General features: G+C 41.4%; 1 protein-coding gene across 2 annotated transcripts in view; it reads left to right on the plus strand.

Annotated features, from left to right (window-relative positions):
* The window catches only part of ascc3 (activating signal cointegrator 1 complex subunit 3), a 192,508-nt gene extending 170,285 nt beyond the window's left edge, over positions 1-22,223 (plus strand). For both annotated transcript variants that reach the window (XM_085803025.1, XM_085803024.1), the window contains exons 35-42: positions 4,611-4,722; positions 4,812-4,946; positions 11,255-11,479; positions 16,955-17,106; positions 17,306-17,453; positions 19,998-20,204; positions 20,823-20,998; positions 21,718-22,223. In XM_085803025.1, the coding sequence (XP_085659151.1) occupies positions 4,611-4,722; positions 4,812-4,946; positions 11,255-11,479; positions 16,955-17,106; positions 17,306-17,453; positions 19,998-20,204; positions 20,823-20,998; positions 21,718-21,841 (1,279 nt within the window). In that variant the 3' untranslated portion in view covers positions 21,842-22,223. The remainder of the gene's footprint in view (positions 1-4,610; positions 4,723-4,811; positions 4,947-11,254; positions 11,480-16,954; positions 17,107-17,305; positions 17,454-19,997; positions 20,205-20,822; positions 20,999-21,717) is intronic.
* Positions 22,224-22,862: the final 639 nt, after the last annotated feature.

The raw sequence follows: 22,862 nt of genomic DNA on the forward strand, positions 1-22,862 counted from the left end.
GATGAAATAAGAAATATCCCTTTATAAAAAAAAAGGAAAAACTGTTTATAACTCACAAACTGTGGTTACAGAGATTATTAGACGCCACATCACAGCGACTTCACACGTGACTGCAGACAGTACGACACATAGAGACACAGTCAGAGACAAGAACTGTCAACAAGCTGACAAGACATCCCTGTATACTGTTATTTATTGTCACTTTGACGATAAATTCCTTCATTACATATTAATCAAATCATATATTGATCTAACGGGTTGGTTTATTCCACTTTGGATCTGGATCCCAATTGGGAAAAAACAACTGGATTTGTGCAACATGGTTGTTTCATCTTTAATTGTCATTTTGATAAGAACAACTTCACTAGTGACATGATCCAGTGGAGCTGTGTCGGTGGATTTGACAGTTTCTATAGGTTCTGTGTAATTCCTCTGCAGACATGTTAATGTTTAACTAATCAATCTTTATTTAGCCTGTTTTTCTGCATAAAAAGTGAAGAAAAAAAAAAGAAAATCAAAACTCCTGATTGGTAAACCTGGATCAGGGCTGAAGCCCCGCCCACCACCACATGGATGGATGCAGTAATATTTACAACAAAAGTTTTGTTTTTTTTGTCAGAGTTTTGTTAAAGGGATAGTTCAACATTTTGGCAAATTGGCCCATTGCCATAATCCCTATAGTCATAGCAGTAGGTTCGTTACCTTTAATTGTCGGTGCAAGCTATTTTTAGAACGACGGAGCAGAGCCGCGAGCTGCTCAGAGCTACGCTACGGAGGCTCATGGGATTTCTTGGTTTCCCTCATCAAACTCATCAAATACACAATCCAACAACTCCAAAACGCTCTGGTGCACAAGTTGTGACCTGCACATTCACCACGCTATGAGATAATAACACAACGTTACCAGACAGAGTTGTTTTAGAGGGAAATACAGAGACTGCTTGCTGACTGGAACGCGCATCAGCGGTTTTGCATGAATTTCCCTCTAAAACAACTCTGTCTGGTAACGTTGTGTTATTATCTCATAGTGTGGTGAATGTGCAGGTCACAACTTGTCCACCAGAGCGTTGTGGAGTTGTTGGATTGTGTATTTGATGAGTTTGTTGAGGGAAACCAAGAAATCCCATGAGCCTCCGTAGCTTAGCTCTGAGCAGCTCACGGCTCTGCTCCGCCGTTCTAAAAATAGCTTGCACCGACAATTAAAGGTAACAAACCTACTGCTATGACTATAGGGATTATGGCAATGGGCCAATTTGCCAAAATGTTGAACTATCCCTTTAAATCAAACAGATGTTTTCTTTATGAAAACATATTTATTCTAAACATCAGCTTCACATAACATAGAATAACATTCGACATCTTCAATTTGCATCTTGATGCACTGATCCCCTGACACCATTACCTCCATGCAGCTGTGTTTCACATCTGAACAGCTAATCTATCACCACACAGGTACACACACACACACACACACACACACACACGCACACACCCACAAGAGTCCCATGGGTGTCTTAAACATCCACAGGGGCCGATTCCCTCCTAATGGGGATGATGCTAATGGCCCTAACTTAATCACGCCGGTGTGTGAAATGTATTCAGTGATAAACACATTCAGCGCTCCCAGATCCGCTCACCGCTCACATGTGTGGAGCAATGGGAATAAAAGAAATACTTAACATTACACACACAATAAATATGGCCGTCACCTGTCTGCACGGCTGCTTCCAGCGCGGGGCCGAGGTGCAGCTGCACTGGTACCTCCTCCTCCTCCTCCTCCTCCTCTTTAATGGAACAACCAATGATTTTCTGTGTTGATCATCATGACATTTGGTGATTTTTTAGTTTTTCAGTCGTTCCCTGTGTTTTCATGAATTATGCAGATAACAGAGGAAAGTCATTTTTTCTTACAGATGCTCTTCCTCCACCTGTTAGTTTGTCATCTTCTCTGGTTATTCATCCTCGCTGTGATTCGTATTTTTCTCGTCTTACATTCTTTACATCTCTATGAAACCTGAAGCTCTTTTTTTAATATATTTTCAGCATTTTCTGTCGATGTTCGTGGTTGTTGCATTGATCCTATGGGGTTAAATTTTGCCCTTTTAAACCTTAGAGGTCTGAGCCTGCTTTGGTTTGTTTTTTAATACATTAGATTTTACCTTTATAAACCATTTTACCTAGAATAGAATAGAATAGAATAGAATTAGACTTGTGTCGCAGCAGCACACAAAAAGGTTGCTGTATCAGTGTTCTTATTTGCAATAATAGCAATAAATGTAATAAATAGGTTTTTAAAAAATCCTATGTTTCATTAAAGTGCTATATGATCTGACAATTACTTTTTCCACTTTAAACTACTTCATCAACATATTGGGCCCAAAAATACACAAAATCACGTAGAGTAGTATCGACTGACTCCACCCGTTTTTGTAAAAATGACGGATATATCCTATTTCTCTTTTACACTATAAATGTCATATCTGTCATATCTCTGGTTTTATGTGGTCTATCAACGTCAAACAAAAACTGGGAGAGAGTTTTAGATCTGCACTTCCCAGTCAAGTTGACAGCAGCGCTCCAGGTGACCTATTTTTTTGTTACGGCGCTTTGAAAACGTCACTTGCTATCACTAAAAACTCTTTGATAAGTATATTAAATCCCAAAAAAAAGTCTCAATCTGTCTTGCACAGAAGATTAAATAAGGTTTCACATCCTGGTTTAGGAGGACTAATTCTCTGTCAGTGATGCTGGAGGATCAGTGACAGACTATAAATCCAGTCCACATGTGTTCTGTGGAGTTGAGCAGCGATTATTATAACAGAGCAGAGGCTATTTAATCCAGTTATTTGCTGGGAAGCTCAATTAAACTTCACCTTGAGAGTCTTTTATAGACACAATAAGCTGGCACTGATGTAACACACATCTGTGCCAAGACATATTTCACACTCCTGACATTAAGAACGCACACACACACACACAGTGAAAACATGTTTCTTCCAGCTTTAATCAAACAGCGCTCGGTTTCCTTCACGTTTTCATCTGACGCTCAGATAAATATCTGCACATATACACATGAAGAGCTAATGAAGATTGTCTCATGTGGTAACTCTCACTGAGCTGAGCATGGAAACCATTGTGGCCACTGGTTTTTCTTATGTCAGGTACTGAGAGTAGTAACCTGGGAGTCATTTGCTGGCAGTGGGAGGAGCTGTAGTTTTTTTTTAAGATGGTGCCAAGATGTAGATACAGAGGTAATATTGTCCTGAACCAACGTCACCAGGGTTTCCAATCAGGTTACATCATCAGTTGTTTGGTTTTTTTTTTACACAGTGGAGGAGAGGGTTGATCAGATCCTTGTGTAGACGACATGTTTGTAACATTACCCAGATAATCTGTGGTTCATTCACATCTTATTTCTGTACCAATGTGAAGTATTACAAAACTCCTAAAGATGGGTAAAGTCTTTATATTATATTTGTCTGGAATATACGTATTATATAAATTCATCTCAATAAATTAGAATATCATAGAAAAGTCAATTTCAGTAGTTCAAGTCAAATAGCTCTAATCAATTATTGAGTGCATATGGACATATTTCTCAGAAGACCAACATTTTCATATCAAAAATATTTTTTGTTTTTTTTATTGGTCTTTTTGTAATATTCACATTTTTTGAAATACTGAGTTTTAGGGCTTCATTAAATGTAAGCTATAATCATTACAATTAAAAGAAATTCAATAAATAAAGACATGGAATGTTTCACATGTGTAATAGATCTATATCATGTATTAGTTTCACTTTTTGAATTGAATTACTGACATAAATAAACTTTTCCATGATATTGTTATTGATTGAGATGAAACTATATGAACATGGAAAAATACAAATATCAAAACAGACACAACTTTTGGATTTTGGACTAGGGATGAACCGATCCCGTATTAAGATGTGAAATATCTAGGTCGTGTATTGCAGTGGTTCTCAAAGTGGGGTCCGGGGACCCCCAGTGGTCCTTGAGAGGGTTCAAGGGGGTCCCCAACCTTTTCTTGAAATTTTACCACTTTTTACCAGAAATGTTACATTTTCTTCCCAGAAATTTCTATAGATTTTTCCAAAGTTTCACGCCATTGGCCCTAATTTGAACGTACATTGACTAAAAAAGTAACATTATTCAATCTCAGAACAAATATTTGTGTGTTTCTGGTGTTTGTTTCAAAATGTTGTCCAATGAGGGGTCCGTGGTCTAATTTGTGTCAGTTTAAGGGTCCTTGATGTAAAAAAGTTTGAGAACCAATGGTGTATCGGATAACAGGGCTAATCCACATCAACGCCGATCTACTCACTTCAATTCAGTGTTTGTGACATGAGCTTCAGCAGCAACAAACACAGAGCAACAACGTTTTACAAAGTTAGGAAAATAGTCTTAAAGTCAAACCCGATGCCTTCACTGTTCCACATAACTTCCATGGTAGACAGTTAATTGATTCAACAGTGGATCGGTATTGGGTATTGGCAGATACGCTGAACCCAGGTATCGGACAGTAGCAGCTCAGAAGTTCAACACTTTTTCTTCGTCATCACACACTGTTTTTTCTCTGCTGTTGTTCAGCTACTACAACCTGGAAGACATCAGCCACGAGTCCATCAACAAGTTCCTGTCCGGCCTGGTGCAGAGGAGCCTGAGGGACCTGGAGTGCTCCTACTGCATAGAGATAAAGGAGGTAAGAGTGTGTGTGGTTATTGTAACATGACACATCTCAATCTAATATTACATACGCTTAAAAGATTTGTTTTTCCATCACTTCTCCAGGATGACTGCGCCATCGAGCCGCTGACCTACGGCCGTATTTCCTCCTACTACTACCTGAAGCATCAGACCATCCGCATGTTCAAAGAGCGGCTGAAGTCTGAGCTGTCCATCCCCGAGCTGCTCTCGGTCCTGACGGTGAGTTGCACACTCTGAACGTGCAGCTGATTGACATTTTATCTCGGTAAAACCACAGCAAACCTAAAAAAAAACACAGGTTTTGGTGGTTAAAAGTCAGCGTGACCTCACAGATCACAATAAACTATAACAAATTTCTCACAGATGGTTCATATTTTATACAACTGGAACTAGTCTGAGTGGAGGAGCTGATTGTAGTCACTACTCGTCCTCACTAAAGTCTACTGTACTTAATAAGAAGGAAGATTTGGATAGGAATAAGTGTATGTGCACTTTAAGTTTACGGTAAGTCGAGTTGAGATAAAGCAGATCTAGATATGTGAGACTTGCTCACTGCTCTTATACTCCCACTAAGACGATCCAATTTGATGTTAGTGAATGCACCTTTACCTCAGTGTTTCATCTGCAGCACTGATGAGACACAGGAACTGTTTTGAAGCTGCCTTGAAAACAAGAAACTATAATCTGTGCACACTGGGTTTGACAGTGTCTTTAACAGTGTAACAGGCAAGTTACTCTTTACTTTATTTTAAAAGTAATTAGCTACATTACTAGTGACTCCATTCCCTCCAAAAACCAAAAAACAGAACAGCAACAACATTTTGCAGGATACCGTAGCGGGCCGACACTGTGCAGCCCAGAACGGTTGCTCAAGTGTGGGTGAGAGGAGCAGAGAGGCTTGTAACTATAATCTAATTACTATTTTAGAATTTATAACACATTACATCACTCTGTTACTTAAAAAAATAATCAAATTCCAGTAGCTTACTTTCTCAACACTGGTCTTTAACATGTTTGGTTCTGATCAGTGAAGCTCCTGTTTATTGTTGAGGTCACCGTCCCTTCAAGTTCTTTGTTGTTGTTGGAGCTGCAGTGATAAAACTGCTGCAGTGCAATGCACATATGGATGCACAACCATGAGTTCAATAAAGTTTTGCAGAGCAGGAGGACACAATGATGTTATTGCCTTTAATACCAATTAAAAACAGGACTTGGTACAAAGTGTCTCTGGATTTCAGTGGAAGATGTTTGATTAGAATTTAGGGCTGTGATATTTTTAACACAACACCGTCAGGGTTGCACAAACGTCCCATTTGTGCAGAGATCATTAAACCTGGCGCTCACACAGGTGCATGTGAGCTAAACGAGAGTCAAGCAATTAAAAGAAAATTTGTTGTTCTCACAAACTATTTTCCAATTAAAGGAAAAATAGTTGTGAGTGCAAATGAGAAATGAGGCTGTACTTATTTTTAGGGAAATGCTCTAAATATTGATTTTGTTGGATATAAACAAGTATTTAGTGTTAATGAATTGTTTTGAATCAGTGCGCTTGTTTTATTTTCATTTTATTTTTTAAATGTTTCTTTTTATGTTAATCTGAGGAACTCTGCATCTCCACTTTCAGTTTTGCAGCTGGAGATCTTCAACATCGTTGTTTAAGAGACAGTGATCATAACTCGCTGTATATTTCTCCTTCTGGTATTTGAAAATAGACGATACATCCTGGATTATTCACACACACACACACACACACACACACACACACACACAGTCACACACACCTAAAACTCTCTGTTCTCAAATTAGCACCTTTGTCTGAACTTCATTAACTCTCCTCATTACGGAGCTTTAGTCTGATCTGTCGCCCTTACTGACCTGCTGCCTCCCAGCGGTGAGGTCGTCCACACTCCTGGCTCCTGATTGGTGGAGGTCAACAGGAGATATGGTGGTTTCACACTTCTCCTGAGCTGGGGGGGTTGATGACAAACTCCTTTCTTTTCTTTTTTTTTTTACTACACCTTCTAATGGTCTTGTACATCTGTTTGTAATGAGCAGTGGTGCCTTGATTGTCTGTCGGTTGCGTCGATGCCGATCTGGACTTAGTTGTTCTTGGAGATGATTTCTGCAAGTTAGTGCGGTTCTTCTCACTCATCTTCAGTTGTGCACCTCGATGTCCCTGAACTTTTTTTTGGTCGGAATATTTACGTCAAACCTCATTGTGATGCTACACACGGACTACAAAGGTTTGTATGATCAGGTGTTACGATCCTTGAAGTTTCTTTTCTACAGTTCTTGCTGCTGCCATCACAACATCTGATCGTGACACAGCATCTTCGTTTGTCCACCTTAACGCCATTGGTCGTCTCGGCCTTTAACCACGTCACACCCTCGGCCCAGACCTGGGTGTGTGGTGGTTACCCTCCAGATGGTCACTTGGCAACAACCCCAGACTGTATCTCCTCTTTCCAGCCATTGACTGCTCCTTTCAGCAGCATTGGCAACTTGCTTTGATTTTTCTCTCTCAGAAGACTTGTGGTACAAAGACCCTTCAACCCTCCCACCTCCCCAACTGGACTCACTCTTACAATACGTACAGCATCAGTCCTCTGCTGCAGCTGCCAAGTTGGCCTCGGTCCTCCATCCTCCAGGTCGGTTGTTACGGTATCAGATAGGCAAGGTCCAACACATTATTAAAAACTGGAAGGATAGTGAGGAACCATCGTCTTCAAGGAAGAAATGTGGCCCAATGTGACCACCGAGTCCAGACCTTAACCCCATTGAGAATCTTTGAAAAATTAATGCAAATCTGGCAGAAGTTTATCGAAACGATGCCGCAGCGAATGTGTGCCATAATCAAAGCTAAAGGCGGTCCAACGAAATATTATAAATAAAGTGTGACTTTTTTTTTTGGACAGGCAGTGTATGAAGATAGGAAGTTGGGTTTCTGTTGAGTCCAAAGGAAATGGGTTAGTCATGTTTTTCTTCTTCTTTGAGATTAAGAGCTATATGAATTTTAATGGTTATTCTCTTGCACTGATTGGAGTTCAGCTACCAAACACCTCAACGCCTGGTTGTGTCACCAGGTTTAATCTGTCATGAGTTGGTCTGCTCTTACAGCCATATTTGCCATTTTTGCGCCTCTCTCTAGGCTCTAAAAAAGATCAGGCTGCTCTTATTTAATGGAATGAAATGACCAAAACTTTAGTCTCTCAGTCCTTTATTACTGTATTTCCCCAACACCTCAACACTTTGTTGTGTCGTCTTGGTCTTAAAGCCAACCAGATGTAATTTAGATTAAAAATCTAATAAATCTAAGAATAATTTGCTGTTTCTGTGCCTCTTTCTCTCAAAAAAGATAACACTGGTCTTAATGAACTGACTAAATCTAGCATTTGTTAGTCTTCATACTTAAGTCCTTTAAATAAAGTTAAGTTAAGTACCAAAGTCATGAATCTCTAAAAACAGACCTCAAGGAGACAGTGTGGGTCGTATTCAGCCTCCATGTGAAGTGTGAAGTGTTGGACTCTGGCTCAGTGAGGGAGGGGTCGGCTGCTCTGCTCTGCTCTGAGACAGTTAATCACTCTCTCCGTCGCACACATGTAGATGGAAGCAGACCAAGTGGTGCCATGTTTGGCCTCCTCGCTCCCCAGCAAGCTGCAACACAATAGGCCAGTGGCCCTCGACGCCCCATCCACTCCCCCTCTGTTCCAGCTACAAAGCACTGGCATGCTCCTCCACTTTCCCCTAATTGCTGCTGCGTGGTCACTAATGAGCAACACCCACGCCTCGCTACACCCCCACCCCCTCCTTACACATGTTTTCCTCTCTAAGCACTCAAATACAACTCAGCTGCTCTTTGTCTCTGGTTCCTCGCCTGCAGACTTCAACATTATCAAGCAAGGCAGAAAGAAAGTACTGTCATATAATCAGTGGTATCAGAAAGCATTCAGACCCCTAAAACTGATCTTTCAGCCCATCAGTTGGTGACGGTGGAGGCTAGATTTGCTTGGTCAAGGGCTAAAGGTCAAGGCCAAGGTCACTGTGACCTCAGACCGATCCCATCTTCTTGAACTTGAAACATCAGAACAACCTGGAAAGAATTTCAGTGCATCTGACACAAACCTCTATTGTGACTTTGTTTTTTTCCCCCCTGCAGACTAAAACTTTGTCAAGCAGAGTTTTATCGTATATACAGTGGTCACAGAAAGTATTCAGACCTCTAAAACTGCTCTTTCAGTCCACCAATTAATCATTTAAAATGATAAAGTTAAAGAACATTCAGTCTTTTAATTCATTTTTTTTATTAAGTGGTCTTAGGTGAGTCTCCAGAAAGTCTGTTCACCTGGATTTGAGCAGTTTGTCCCAAACGTTCAAGGATGAACTGACTAGATTTGCTTGGTCAAGGGTTAAAGGTCAAGGTCACTGTGACCTCAGACCTATCCCATTCTCTTGAACTTGAAACATCAGAACGACCAGGAGAGAATTTCAATGCATCTGACACAAACCTCCATTGTAACCATGTCTCACATTTGGTCGGACGGTGAGTTTGAGACACTTTCAACCTGGAAATGGTGATCATAGAGTGTGTCCAATATGTGTATAGGTATGTGCTGCCAGGCTGACGATAGAGGTAAATGCAGAGACTGCTTGCCGAAAAACTGCCCCTGTCAGGAACGCGCATCAGCAGTTTTGCATGAATTTCCCTCTAAAACAACTCTGTCTGGTAACGTTCTGTTATTATCTCATAGCGTGGTGAATGTGCAGGTCACAACTTGTCCACCAGAGCGTTGTGGAGTTGTTGGATTGTGTATTTGATGAGTTTGATGAGGGAAACCAAGAAATGTGGAGAAAAAACTGAAAAAACTAAAAGTCTCACTTCAAGTATGAGCTTAAATTATTCAGAAGTTCATTTTGAAGTGTCGACAGAATATGAAATGAAAAGAGCTGCGATTAACAGTTATTTTGATAAGAGTTAATCTAATTACTCTTTTTTAACACCATTCTCTATCTGCCTGCTCATACCCTGTTAGAAATAGAATAAAGGCGTGAAAGGATCAAAAATATACTGTATGTTAATGAATTGTGAGACTTTACAACTGATATCCAAATAGTTTTTTTTGTTTGTTCATTTGCAGACCCAAGACCTGATGTAAATTAATTTACTTTAATGCAAACAGAGAAAGCAGTAGCTCCTCATGTTTAAATGGTGGAAACCAGGTATTTTCTTTTATCAGTGGCTGAAACGATTAAGTGACTATCAACACGGCTGAGTGCTGAGTGATGTTCTGTTGATTGAGTAATTAATTAAACAGAACTGAAACAAAAGCAGAAAAGAGGAAGAGAAATTAAGAAGCTTTCTAAAATAATCACACGACCAATTGTGTCATCATGTCTGAGACGAACTGATGACAACAAAGTCCGTTATTAATTAGTTGATAGATAGATAGATAGATAGATAGATAGATAGATAGATAGATAGATAGATAGATAGATAGATAGATAGATAGATAGATAGATAGATAGATAGATAGATAGATAGATACATAGATACATAGATACATAGATACATACATAGATAGACTTTATTATTTGACTCTAGGTCCATTTAAAAAGACACAGCACACATAAAATAGTTTGTCATTTCACTAAAAAATTGTAATCATAATCGGAAATTGGTTTTTGAGAGAAGAAAATCAGGATTTTATTTTTGGGCAAAATCCAACAGCCCTACCTGAACTTAGATCACAGGTGTTAAATAAAACAGGTGTGAACAGGTGGAGCTTCTGAGTGTTGTAGCAGCAGCACAATGAACCTGACCTCCACATCAGATCTCTGCTGTGTTCACCTTCCTCTCCTCCTCCTCTCCTCCTCCTCCTCCGTCTGAGTAAATGTTACTATCCGAGGGTGTGAAGAAGCCGTGTGGAGTCGTCGGTTATGGCTCCTCAAAGATCTATGGCCTCGTTCTCTGCAGCACATCCATATGCAGACACAACAGCACTGAGAGACAAATCATTCATAGATGATTCCTATTCCTCTCCGTCACCCCACCGGCCCCTTCCTCCCCCCTTCCTCTCCCCCCACAGCTCCCAGTGTTTGAACCACCGGCTTTGGTCAATGATGGATGGAGCCTGTGGGGGGGTGGGGGAGGGGGGGACTGTGACAAATGCTTCCAGCACAGCCTGTTGATGGGAGTACATTAGCCAAAGTTGAACTGAAGTGAAATGGAGGAGAGGAGTCATGCGTGTCCGTGCATCACTCTGTAGGACAATTACAAACAAGGCCGAACACACAACCTGAACGCAGAGACAAGACTGATGGACCGTGATTATTTTATCTTCCCTGCATGTGTTTACTGTGATTTTGTCTGTGTTAAATGTTCTTATTTGACCAATGCAAAGTCTCATACCTGCAGAGGAGTAGTAGGAAGTAGATGCATCTGCTGTTAAAGGGCCCAGACGCTCAGATTAAACGCCACTGTGGCGTGTTTCCGACTTCCTGTCTCATGTTTTGATGTTCTGGTCTCTCAGGACGCAGAGGAGTACGCCGAGCTGCCGGTCAGACACAACGAGGACCAGCTGAACAGCCAGCTGGCTCAGCAGCTCCCGCTGCAGGTCAACGCCCACTCCTACGACAGCGCCCACACCAAGACACACCTGCTGCTGCAGGCGCACTTCAGCCACGCCCAGCTGCCCTGCAGCGACTACAACACCGACACCAAGACGGTGCTGGACAACGCCATCAGGATCTGTCAGGTGACAACACGGCGTCAACAGGCCGCTAATGGAGTCATCATCACTTTATTAAAACTTTACCAAGTGATAATAATAAGCTAGGCAGCTAGGTGTTAGAAATAAGAACAATGAAAACAAACAAATTCAATAATGATAAACTTTATTTATATAGCACCATTTTTAACAAAGTTGCATATGTAAGATTCATAAAAACAGGAGAAAACAGTGATAAAGTGACCCCGTACAATGACAAAAAAAGTAAAATCCTGTTGTCCATGGTATTTAAAACTGAAAAAATTACAATATTAAAGCCCAACAAAATAAAAACAATATAAAAAAGGTGCACCACTGGTTGCCTAGGGGGTTAAATGTCTGTAAAAGATAGTTTTTAAAAAGATATTTGAAGAGGAACTATGCAAATCTGGTCACTTTTCCTCTGTTTTGCCAACCCTCCTCTCAGCCATGTGCGTTTGTTCACAACGAAGCTGGTGAGAAAGCAATCCATGAGGCGGTGGATAACGTTATATGTCATATACGATGTTACGACGTGCATATTTGTGTAGTCTTATCTGTCATAAACAAGAGATTACAGGTTACAGGGCACGTTACGTTTGTGTGATCTTTCTCTGATCTTACAAGGTTGGTTTTCAGCCAAGAGACGCTAGGAAGGCAGAGAGCCTCCATTCTCCCTGGAACTAGTTACAAGTCATTTAACCAGCACTATTATTACTCCAAAGCTGTTTAATTAAGGTAAAAATGTAGCATACCGGTAGTTAACTCATTGAGTGCCAACCACGTAATTTCTCGTTTTTCGTTCCCATGCGTTGAGTGCCAAAAACGAAATTTTTCGTTTTTTGCTTTTTTTTTAAATTATGAAAATAGACACTTTAATACACATTATATGTAAATTTGGGGACTCTACGACGAGGAGAACTGAAATAGATGACGATCAAAGTCACATGACAGCTCATGATCTGGAAGTTTTTATCATAACTCAGCTTCTGCAAACGGAGTTCTGCATGCAGATGCAGCGCAGCTGCTCCGCTGCTGCTCCGCTCTCACCCGCGAGGCTGCAGCAGCTGGGAGCTGAACCAGGAAGCTCTCAGCCCACTGTCCCGCCCGGTCTTCATCTGGAGCAACACCGTGTCCTCCCCAAAGTCCTCCCGCGGTAAAATCTGATGGTCTCTGGACCAAAGCAGACCGGCACCACCGACCCGTACCACAGCGGCTCGCGAACACCGGTCCCGCCGGTGGTCGCGGTCCGTCTGTGGTCGGCAGAGCCTCACGTTCCGCGGCGAGAGGCTGTGACACGGCACGGTGCGTCTGTGTTATTGCTGTTTAGTGGCGCCCCCCCCGCCCCCGATGGTGGTTTTGTGAATAGAACAACAATTGTTGTGTATATTTATCTTATACGAGCCCTTTGATCCAGAAATGCGAGTGTCAGAAGAGCGACAGACACAAACAGAGCACCTTTCATAAAAGACGCTCTATCTCCTTTTCTAGAAAAAAAGGAGGGATTTTGGTGAAACCCAGCCATGTTTAGCTTGACTTTTCTCAGGAACGGAGGCACGTAGAAACAAACGGTTTGTGGCCATTTGAAGGATAAAGTTAAACCTTTCAAATGAGCTACAGTATGTGTTGGTGGCAATAATATAGAATACACTATGGCTCTAAAATAAAAAGTCAAATATGGTCTAATTTGCCGGTACACTTGACTAAAACTTTGGAAAGGAGCGCGGCACTCAATGAGTTAAGATAAAAATCCTGCATAGTTCCTCTTTAAAGTTTGTTAAAGCTAAAGTTAGCTAACCTGAGGTCTGGGGCCATTAATAGTGAAATCCCCAAGTGGGATATTTACACAGAAGTTGTGAATTAAAAAAGATTATACTCAAGTTTGGCTTCACCATGGAAAATCAAATTAATTTTTTTCTGCACTTGATTTTTCCTGCAAGTCTGTAACACGACCTCAGAGTAAACTGATCAACATGTGAGAGAAAAGTTTAACCGCTCTGTTCACACATTCACGACGAGTGAAAGTGAGAATTAAGAGTTTTGCCACCATGAAAATGTTATTATTATTATTATTATTATTGTGGTTTCACATACAGGCATTGTTAAAATATCAACCACAGTGTGTGGATATATAGACGTGAGTCGTTTTAGTGGAACCACTGACAGGATTATGATCCGAGGCGATGGTAACAACCAGAACTCGACAGTATAACGACAGACGGGCCTGACGACGCCTGTGGTGGAAACACATCGTTCACACAGCTGGACCGCTCGTTTCAATAAAGCTCCTGGTGTTCGTCACGACACCCCATGGTGCACACACACAACCACACACACACACACACACACCGCTAAGGAGTTATAGCAGAATAGTAAAGCAAAGGTTACATTACATCAGCATTCATTAAAACAAAAGATAATGTGAGTTAAAGCGGTGAGAGAGAGGAAAATATAGCGAATAGATGTGGATAATGTGCTGCACATGAAAGAGAGAGAGAGAGAGAGCACATGTTGAGCTGTAGATGAAGCGGAGAATAAAAGGCAAATGTTAAACATCAGCAGGTGATTTGTAGTCGAACTTACTGTTCCATCCCATAAATAACATGATGCTCAGAGGAGATACGTTAACGCCCCCGGGGTCCTCGTCTGTCTGTCTGATCCTGTCTGACCCTCGCTGTGATCACACAGACTTATCACAGCTATTATCACAGTCAGTAATGCTAATGCTAATGCTAACAATGCTAACAACAGAGGTGTGTGTGTGTGTGTATGTGAGGTGTAATGTCGTAGTAGATGGTGTTTGTTTAGTCTCTTTGTGCGCATCGTTTGAAGTTAGGACCATGTCTGAACGTCTGTAAGCCATTGTCCACAGCTCAGGACGGCTGTTTGTGTGTGTGTGTGTGTGTGTGTGTGTGTGTGTGTACATGTGCTTGTGATTTTCCATGCTGTGTATCTGGCAGTGATATTACATGGCTCATGGATGTGGTTACTTCTCTGGTGTCCTCCTCCTCTTGCTGCTGCTGCTCCCAGTTATTGAGGTGGTTCTGCTCTTCAGCTTCTTTATGGTTGTTTTTTATTGAGTATATACCACATTTTTATTGATACGTTCAGTTTATTGCTGCTGCTGGACAACGTTTCAATTTACCGGTTTGCTCCTCATAACAATCTGACCCCTCTTTCAAATGGATACTGACAAGATAAGTTAAACTAAACTGAGGGTAAGATAAGTTAAACTAAAGTAAGATAAGCTAGTATAAGCTAAGATAAACTAAGCAAAAAGTACTTTAAGATAAGATAACTAAACTGAGATAAGATAAGATTAGCTTGAATAAGATAAAATAAGATAAGCTAGTATAAGATAAGATAAATTTATATGATAAGATAAACTAAGATAGGATGAGATAAAGTAAACTAAGATACGCAAAGATAGTATAAGATAAACTAAGATAAGATTAGCTAGATAAACTCAACTAAGATAGGATAAAATAAAGTAAGATAAGATACGCAAAGATAGGATAAACTAAACTAAGATAGCTAAGATAATAAAATGAGATAAACTAAACTAGGATTAGCAAAAATATGTTAACTAAGATTAGATAAGATATAAAATAAGATAAACTAAGATTAGCTAATTTAAAATGAACTAAAATTAGATTAGCTAGAATAAGATTAGATTAGATTAGCTAAAATGATATCCTTTTATTTGCATTGCAGCCACAGACAGGAATAAAGATATAACAAGGGAAAGATCTCTGTGTTTTTATGAATAGAATAAGCATGTTTTTCTCAGCAGTTATTCCGAGCCAGCAAATGATAACCAGACAATGGACTAGTTCAGACCTTTTAACTCCTGAGACAACTGTCTGTAAATGTCTATGGATATTCTCATTCATCCAGGTCATCGTTATCTCTCGATTCAATTTGTTGTCTATAAATGATATATGCAGTGTAACAAACAAATCATAAAATACATGTTGCTTCTTCACATTTAGATTCATTCCATCAAAATATATAAACTATCCTGCAAACTGTCCTTCTTTGAAATACTGCTGTGTTCAGATCTGTTTGCTTTGAGCAGTTCTACATTTCACACACACATGTGGTTTTGACTTTCATAAGTTCGTATTGTTTCAATGTGTTAACACTGGATTCGAGACTCTTCCCCACAGGTGTGAAATACGCTCGTGCTGGTCGACTACATGCGGCAAACAACAAACACATGTAACCTTTAACACAGAGATCTTGGTTTGTTTTTTTATTATTTTATTTCGATTCATTTCACATTCGTACCACCACCGCCGCCGCCCCGGCCGGCCCTTCACTTCACTTCACTCCCCCGCTGCCCACACAGAGAGAGATAAAGAGAATAAAATAGTGTGTGTTCAAAGATGGCAGCCGTTGGTCCGAGCGTTTCATTATCCTGCGTCTCTCATATGGAAACAGCTCTGGTGCTGATCCATTTATCACTGCGGGCCGACGTGCAGCCACATGCTCATCCTCTCTCTGTCTGTTTCTCAGGTCAGAGGATGAAGCTCAAACAGACACTTTCAATGAACATGAATATGTAGAAATAAGTCGCAGAAGAGATAAGTCATGTCGGTAAAACATCAGCCTGAGCACAGTATGTTAAAGGGATAGTTCAACATTTTGGCAAATTGGCCCAAATGCCATAATCACTATAGTTTTAGGAGTAGGTTAGTTACCTTTAATTGTCGGTGCAAGCTATTTTTAGAACGGCGGAGCAGAGCCGCGAGCTGCTCAGAGCTACGCTACGGAGGCTCATGGGATTTCTTGGTTTCCCTCATCAAACTCATCAAATACACAATCCAACAACTCCAAAACGCTCTGGTGGACAAGTTGTGACCTGCACATTCACCACGCTATGAGATAATAACACAACGTTACCAGACAGAGTTGTTTTAGAGGTAAATGCAGAGACTGATTGATGAAAAACTGCTCCAGACGGGAACATGCATCAGCGGTTTTGCATGAATTTCCCTCTAAAACAACTCTGTCTCCGTCTCGTTGTGTTATTATGTCATAGCGTGGTGAATGTGCAGGTCACAACTTGTCCACCAGAGCGTTGTGGAGTTGTTGGATTGTGTATTTGATGAGTTTGATGAGGGAAACCAAGAAATCCCATGAGCCTCCGTAGCATAGCTCAGAGCAGCTTGTGGCTCTGCTCCGCCGTTCTAAGAACAGCTTGCACCAACAATTAAAGGTAACAAACCTACTGCTAAGACTATAGGGATTATGGCAATGGGCCAATTTGCCAAAATGTTGAACTATCCCTTTAAAAGTGCTTTAAAAGAAAAGTGCAAATAATCTAGTTTTGTGTGCTTAAATCACAACTAATTAATAGATTCAGGGCTATTTTTGCTTATTCTTGAAGAATAAATAAATAAATTCTCAGGAGAAATTCATATAAATCATTATTTCCGTATCAATCATTTCACACTTCTCCGCTCTGCCTCCTCTCCTCAGGCCATGCTGGATGTAGCTGCTAATGAAGGTTGGCTCGTTGCAGCCATCAGCATCTGCAACCTGGTGCAGATGATCGTCCAGGGTCGCTGGCTGCACGACTCCTCGTTACTGACGCTGCCGCACGTGGAGCAGCAAGACCTCTACCTGTTCAGGTAAACTACAACTACAACAACAGCAGCAGCAGCAGAGAGAGAGAGAGATGAGACAGTGGATGATGACTGACAGCAGGAAGAGTGTGGAGCCTGGATTTGTTGTGATGATCTGTCTGGGATGTGTCCAGTATTTGTAACACATACTGTATATATCCGATATATCCCATCTTCTCTTCCTCCTCCTCCAATCCGTCGACAGGAAATGGACCAACAAAGGGAGGAGGGACTCAGGAGGCTTCAGCGGACCAATCGAAGGACTCCCTGAGCTGATTGCTGCCTGCGGCGGGAAGGAAAGTGTCTTTGCTGCCATCGTTGGACAAGAGTTTCACTCCACTCAGATTTCCCAGGTGAGATTATTAGATTGTCGCCTCACCAAGGTCACACACTGACAGGCTTCCCCCACGCATCCTGGAAAACCTGGAAAATGGTTGACCAATTTTTCAGTCATGGAAAACAAATGGAAAATGTGAAGAAAAGTCAAGGTTTTCTCTGGAGGAGCAGCAGAGAGCTGTAGTGGGCATGGTTTAAAAACAAAAACAACGTGTTTGAGTTGTTCTATGATCCAGTTATCATAATTTCTAAGCATGTAAGAGATTATTAGTATTTTATAGATAATTTAGATCCATAGACTGCACGTTTTTTTAACTACGGTATGTAAGTCCGGTCGCTTATCCTCTGTGTTGCTAACCCTCTTCCCGGCCATGTGCATTTGTTTACAATAAAGCCGGCGAGAAATCAATCCATGGACAGATGGATAATGTTATATATCATGTACAATGTTACAATGTGTGTGACTCATCAAATACACAATCCAACAACTCCAAAACCCTCTGGTGGACAAATTGTGACCTGCACATTCACCACGCTATGAGATAATAACAGAACGTTAACAGACAGAGTTGTTTTAGAGGGAAATACAGAGACTGCTTGATGAAAAACTGCCCCCGACAGGAACGCGCATCAGAGGTTTTGAATGAATTTACCTCTGCAGTTTACCTCTAAAACAACTCTGTCTGGTAACGTTCTGTTATTATCTCATAGTGTGGTGAATGTGCAGGTCACAACTTGTCCACCAGAGCGTTTTGGAGTTGTTGGATTGTGTATTTGATGAGTTTGATGAGGGAAACCAAGAAATCCCATGAGCCTCCGTAGCGTAGCTCTGAGCAGCTGACGGCTCTGCTCCGCCGTTCTAAAAACAGCTTGCACCGACAATTAAAGGTAACTGCTAAAGCTATAGGGATTATGGCAATGGGCCAATTTGCCAAAATGTTGAACTGTCCCTTTAGATATTGCACATTTCCCAAACTCTAATCTTCAGAATGGGCCTGTTCAACACTCTGCAGATCATACGTTATCATCTCCCACACACACACACACACACACACACACACACACCATTATCACCAACGTGCCATGAGCAGTCTTGCCACTCTGGTCCCAGATCGCTGCAGGATCCCCAATTACAGCTCCATTGATGGGGTTTACAGCTCCAATTTAAGTGCTAATTGCAGCAGTAATGAGAGTGTCCAGGCACATCGGCAGGCCCTGTGGCTTCACCCAATCACTTCCCCCCTTCCCCACCTTTACTCCCCCCCTCCCCACACTCCTGCCCCCCCCCTGCAGTGTGGCAGCCTCTCTAATTAAATAATTAGATGTGCAGCAGTGTTCCTGTCTGACTGGCTCACACAGAGTAATCCTCGTATAAATAGCCTTTGCCGGGTGAATCTGAGAGGTTTTTCACTTCCCAGCCCTTCAACACACTGCCATAGAAACACACACACACACACACAGCTCTCCATCAGTGGTGCTCTGCCTGTGCCTTTTATCTGGTTTTTATGTCATCCATCCATCCTCTCTGCTCTGGAGCTGCTGGGTTGAACCGACTGTTTCCCAAATTCTCTATAAAACGCTTCAGAGGCAGCGAAGACCAGACAAGTATGAGTTTAAAATTAAGTATTAAGTTTAACAAACATCTGATAAAGCTGTCCAGTTGACACAAACACACTGTACAAGTTAAGCCGTGTCCAGTTCTCTTTCTCTTATGGAAGCAGTCTCTTGCACAGATTTTATTCATTTCAAACAGCAGTGCAACAACAGGTGTTAAAGAAAACAAAGTTAGTTTCACTGACGCAGGAATGAACGAGGATCTTGGACACAGAGAAGAGAAGAAGTTTCAGCAGCACTGATTTAAAAACAATAGACACATTGTAAGTTCTCTAGAGAACGACCGACAGTGAATCTACCACAGAGTCGGACAAGGTACCTGAGCAGGAGACTAGATGAGCCAGGAACAGGAGACAAACACACACACAGAGACCAAGAGGGGACACAAGGGGGAAAAAAGAAAAACAAGTTTGGTTTAAAGGGATATTTCAACATTTTGGCAAATTGGCCCATTGCCATAATCCCTATAGTCATAGCAGTAGGTTCGTTACTTTTAATTGTCGGTGCAAGCTATTTTTAGAACGGCGGAGCAGAGCCGCGAGCTGCTCAGAGCTACGCTACGGAGGCTCATGGGATTTCTTGGTTTCCCTCATCAAATGCATCAAATACACAATCCAACAACTCCAAAACGCTCTGGTGGACAAGTTGTGACCTGCACATTCACCACGCTATGAGATAATAACACAACGTTACCAGACAGAGTTGTTTTAGAGGTAAATTCAGAGACTGCTTGCCCCCGACAGGAACGTGCATCAGCAGTTTTGGATGAATTTACCTCTAAAACAACTCTGTCTGGTAACGTTCTGATATTATCTCATAGCGTAGTGATTTATTTTACAGTAACTCCAGCTAAAATCCAAGCCTTTTTATTTATGACTTGAGTGATCTCAGTCCTCCTCTTCATTTCCCCCCCTGACCTCTTCTCCCCTCCTTGTCGCCCCCGTCAGGCCTGGTCCTTCCTGAGCCACCTCCCGGTGCTGGAGGTGCAGCTGAGTGTGAAGGGCTGGTGGGAGGAGAGTCAGGAGCAGGCGGAGCGGCGGCTGCCCCGGGCCGGGGGCAACCTGAGGGAGGAGAGCAGCTGGCTGCAGGTCCACGCCGACCAGGAGTACGTCCTGCAGGTGTCGCTGAGACGCATCAACACGGGACAGCAGAGGGTCAGTAATAAGATCTGGACACGCTATAGTTCATTCCATTTAATTTATTTTATTTTATTATTTATTTATTTGTTATTATTATTATCTTTTTTTATTTTTTTTATTTCTATTTTAATTCATCCATTCTTCTTTTCTATTTTATCCCACTACACCTGCCTATTTTACATTTTATCTAGTGTCTTTCTCGTCTTCTCTTTTTATCCATTTTACTTCATTTTATCTAGTATCTCTCATCTTCTCATTCTATCTATTTTACTTCATTTCATCTAGTGTCTTTCTTTCTCCTCTTCTCATTTTTATTTATTTTACTTCATTTTATCTGGTGTTTTCCCCACTGCAAATGAGCGAGTGTAAGATAGCATTTGTGTGAATGTGTACAGTATGTGTTTGCGAATTTCTGTATGTCTCCCTAACATGCGTTCCCTATGTCTCCCAATATGTGTTCCCTACTGTATATTGCTTGTTTTTAACATGTGAAGCACTTTGAGCTGCCATGGGCATGAAAAGTGCTACACAAATAAAGCCTGATTGATTGATTGATTGATATAGTAGTAGTCATGGTCGACTGCATCAGGATTTGTCTCTAAATGTGACTGAACCGTGTCTGTGCTGTTTCAGAGGAAGCAGGACAGTAAGGCCCAGGCTCCCAGGTTTCCCAAGGCGAAGGACGAGGGCTGGTTCCTGGTCCTGGGGGAGGTGGACCGCCGGGAGCTCCTGGCCGTCAAACGGATCGGATACGTGCGCAACCAGTCGGCCGTGTCGGTGGCCTTCTACACCCCGGAGAAAACCGGAAAGTAAGAGCACGTAGACCAAACTACACACACACATTTCACACACCTAACCTGAGTGAAACAGCTGCAGACAGGTGCCGGTCCGACAGCCTGACAGCTGAGACTAGTGACCTTGACTCGGCAGTTCAGGAGAAGGCTACTCACAAATCCATTAAGCATTATTGTTATTATTAGTGGTGGGAGAAAAAATTTATTTATTTATTTTTTAATATTGTGCAATGTGCATTTGTTAGCCTTTTTTACATACAGAGAGTACAGGTTTTGAAAAGGGTTTAAGTTCACTTTATAATGGAGTATGTTAATTTATAGGCCTCTACAGTTTTTGTGTGCAGATAAATGTTAAAAATGCAGACTAGTTATTATTGAGATATAAAGATGTTAATTTTATTTTATTCATGGGAAAAGCAAACATGAAAAAAAAGAAAACGTGCAGTATTTTAGTTAGTTAATTTAGTATCCACTAAAAAGTGGAACATGCTACGAACTCACTTTTTTTTCCTGGTGAAAGTAGAGAGTCTGCCCTTTCATTTAGATATTCTGTGTCATTTTACTCATAGCACGACATATTATGTGGCTGTTTGAAAAGTAGTATAAATCCTCAAAAGTGCTGGCACTGGCTGTACATTGAAGGAAACAACTCTGGCAGCTCCAGAAGTCCATTGTCTTCTTTGTCTTTATCTCCTCTCTTTCTCTGTGTCCTGACTGCTCTGTTGTGTCTCCAGGTGCATCTACACTCTGTACCTGCTGAGCGACAGCTACCTGGGTCTGGACCAGCAGTACGACGTGCACCTGAACGTCACGCCAGCCAGCATCGCTGCTCAGGTCAACACAGAGGTGGTGACATGAAGCTGAGCTGAGGACCAACCATGAGGAAACACTCATCTTCATCATCATCATCATCATCATCATCATCAGGAGGAGAGCAGCTCTGGAGGATGAAGAGATGAGTGTGATGATCTGAAAACACAGAGACTGTTTGAGGTTTCATTATCTACTTCTGTTGAATCGTTTCTAATCAGCAGTGAACATCAGCTGCATTGCATTCTGGTCCGGAAAAAAAGGTCCATTAGTGCCTCATGTTCACTGGATTTAACATCTGAGACAATGAATAAATAAATATCATATTTTAGTTCCTTAAACAAATTTTGTCTTTATAATTTTCTTGATTCCATTAAAGTCAAGTGACCAATGACCTCCTTACATGTTTACAAAAATTAAAACACAATCAGTTTATACATTATATTGAATTTAAAAAAAACATGTGCAAGTGTTGTTGTTGTAAATGCATAAATATACAGTACAACCTTTCAAATGTTCCAGTTGAATAAAAGAACACAACTTTATTCATCCCGGCTGTTTTCAGTGTGAACAAGAGGAAGAGCTCCAACTTTGATGTCATGTGACCTGACGTGATAAATGGATGACGTGTTTAAAGAGGAACTATGCAAGATTTGTACCTCAATGCAAAAGCTTCAGAGTCCTATCGCTGGTTAAATCAATGACTTGGAACTAGTTCCAGGGAGAATGGAGGCTCTCTGCCTTCCACCTAGCGTCTCTTAGCTGAAAACCAACCTTGTAAGATCAGAGCCTCCGACCCGGTGTCCCAGCTCTCGTCTCTGCGGCACCGCCACACAAACGCACCCCGTAACCCGTAATCTCTTGTTTATGACAGTTAAGACTACACAGATATACACATGGTAACATGGTAGATGATAAATAACATTATCCACCGCTCCATGGATTGATTTCGTTGAAAACAAATGCACATGGCCCAGATAAGAGGAGGGTTAGAGACACAGAGGAGGAGACACCAGACTTGTGTAGTTCCTTGGACACCAGAGCTTCATAGAGTCTCTGGTCTCAGAAA

The sequence above is a fragment of the Trachurus japonicus genome, chromosome 16, assembly GCF_045865225.1.
Source record: "Trachurus japonicus isolate A0001 chromosome 16, Traja_1.0".
Lineage (NCBI taxonomy): Eukaryota > Metazoa > Chordata > Actinopteri > Carangiformes > Carangidae > Trachurus > Trachurus japonicus.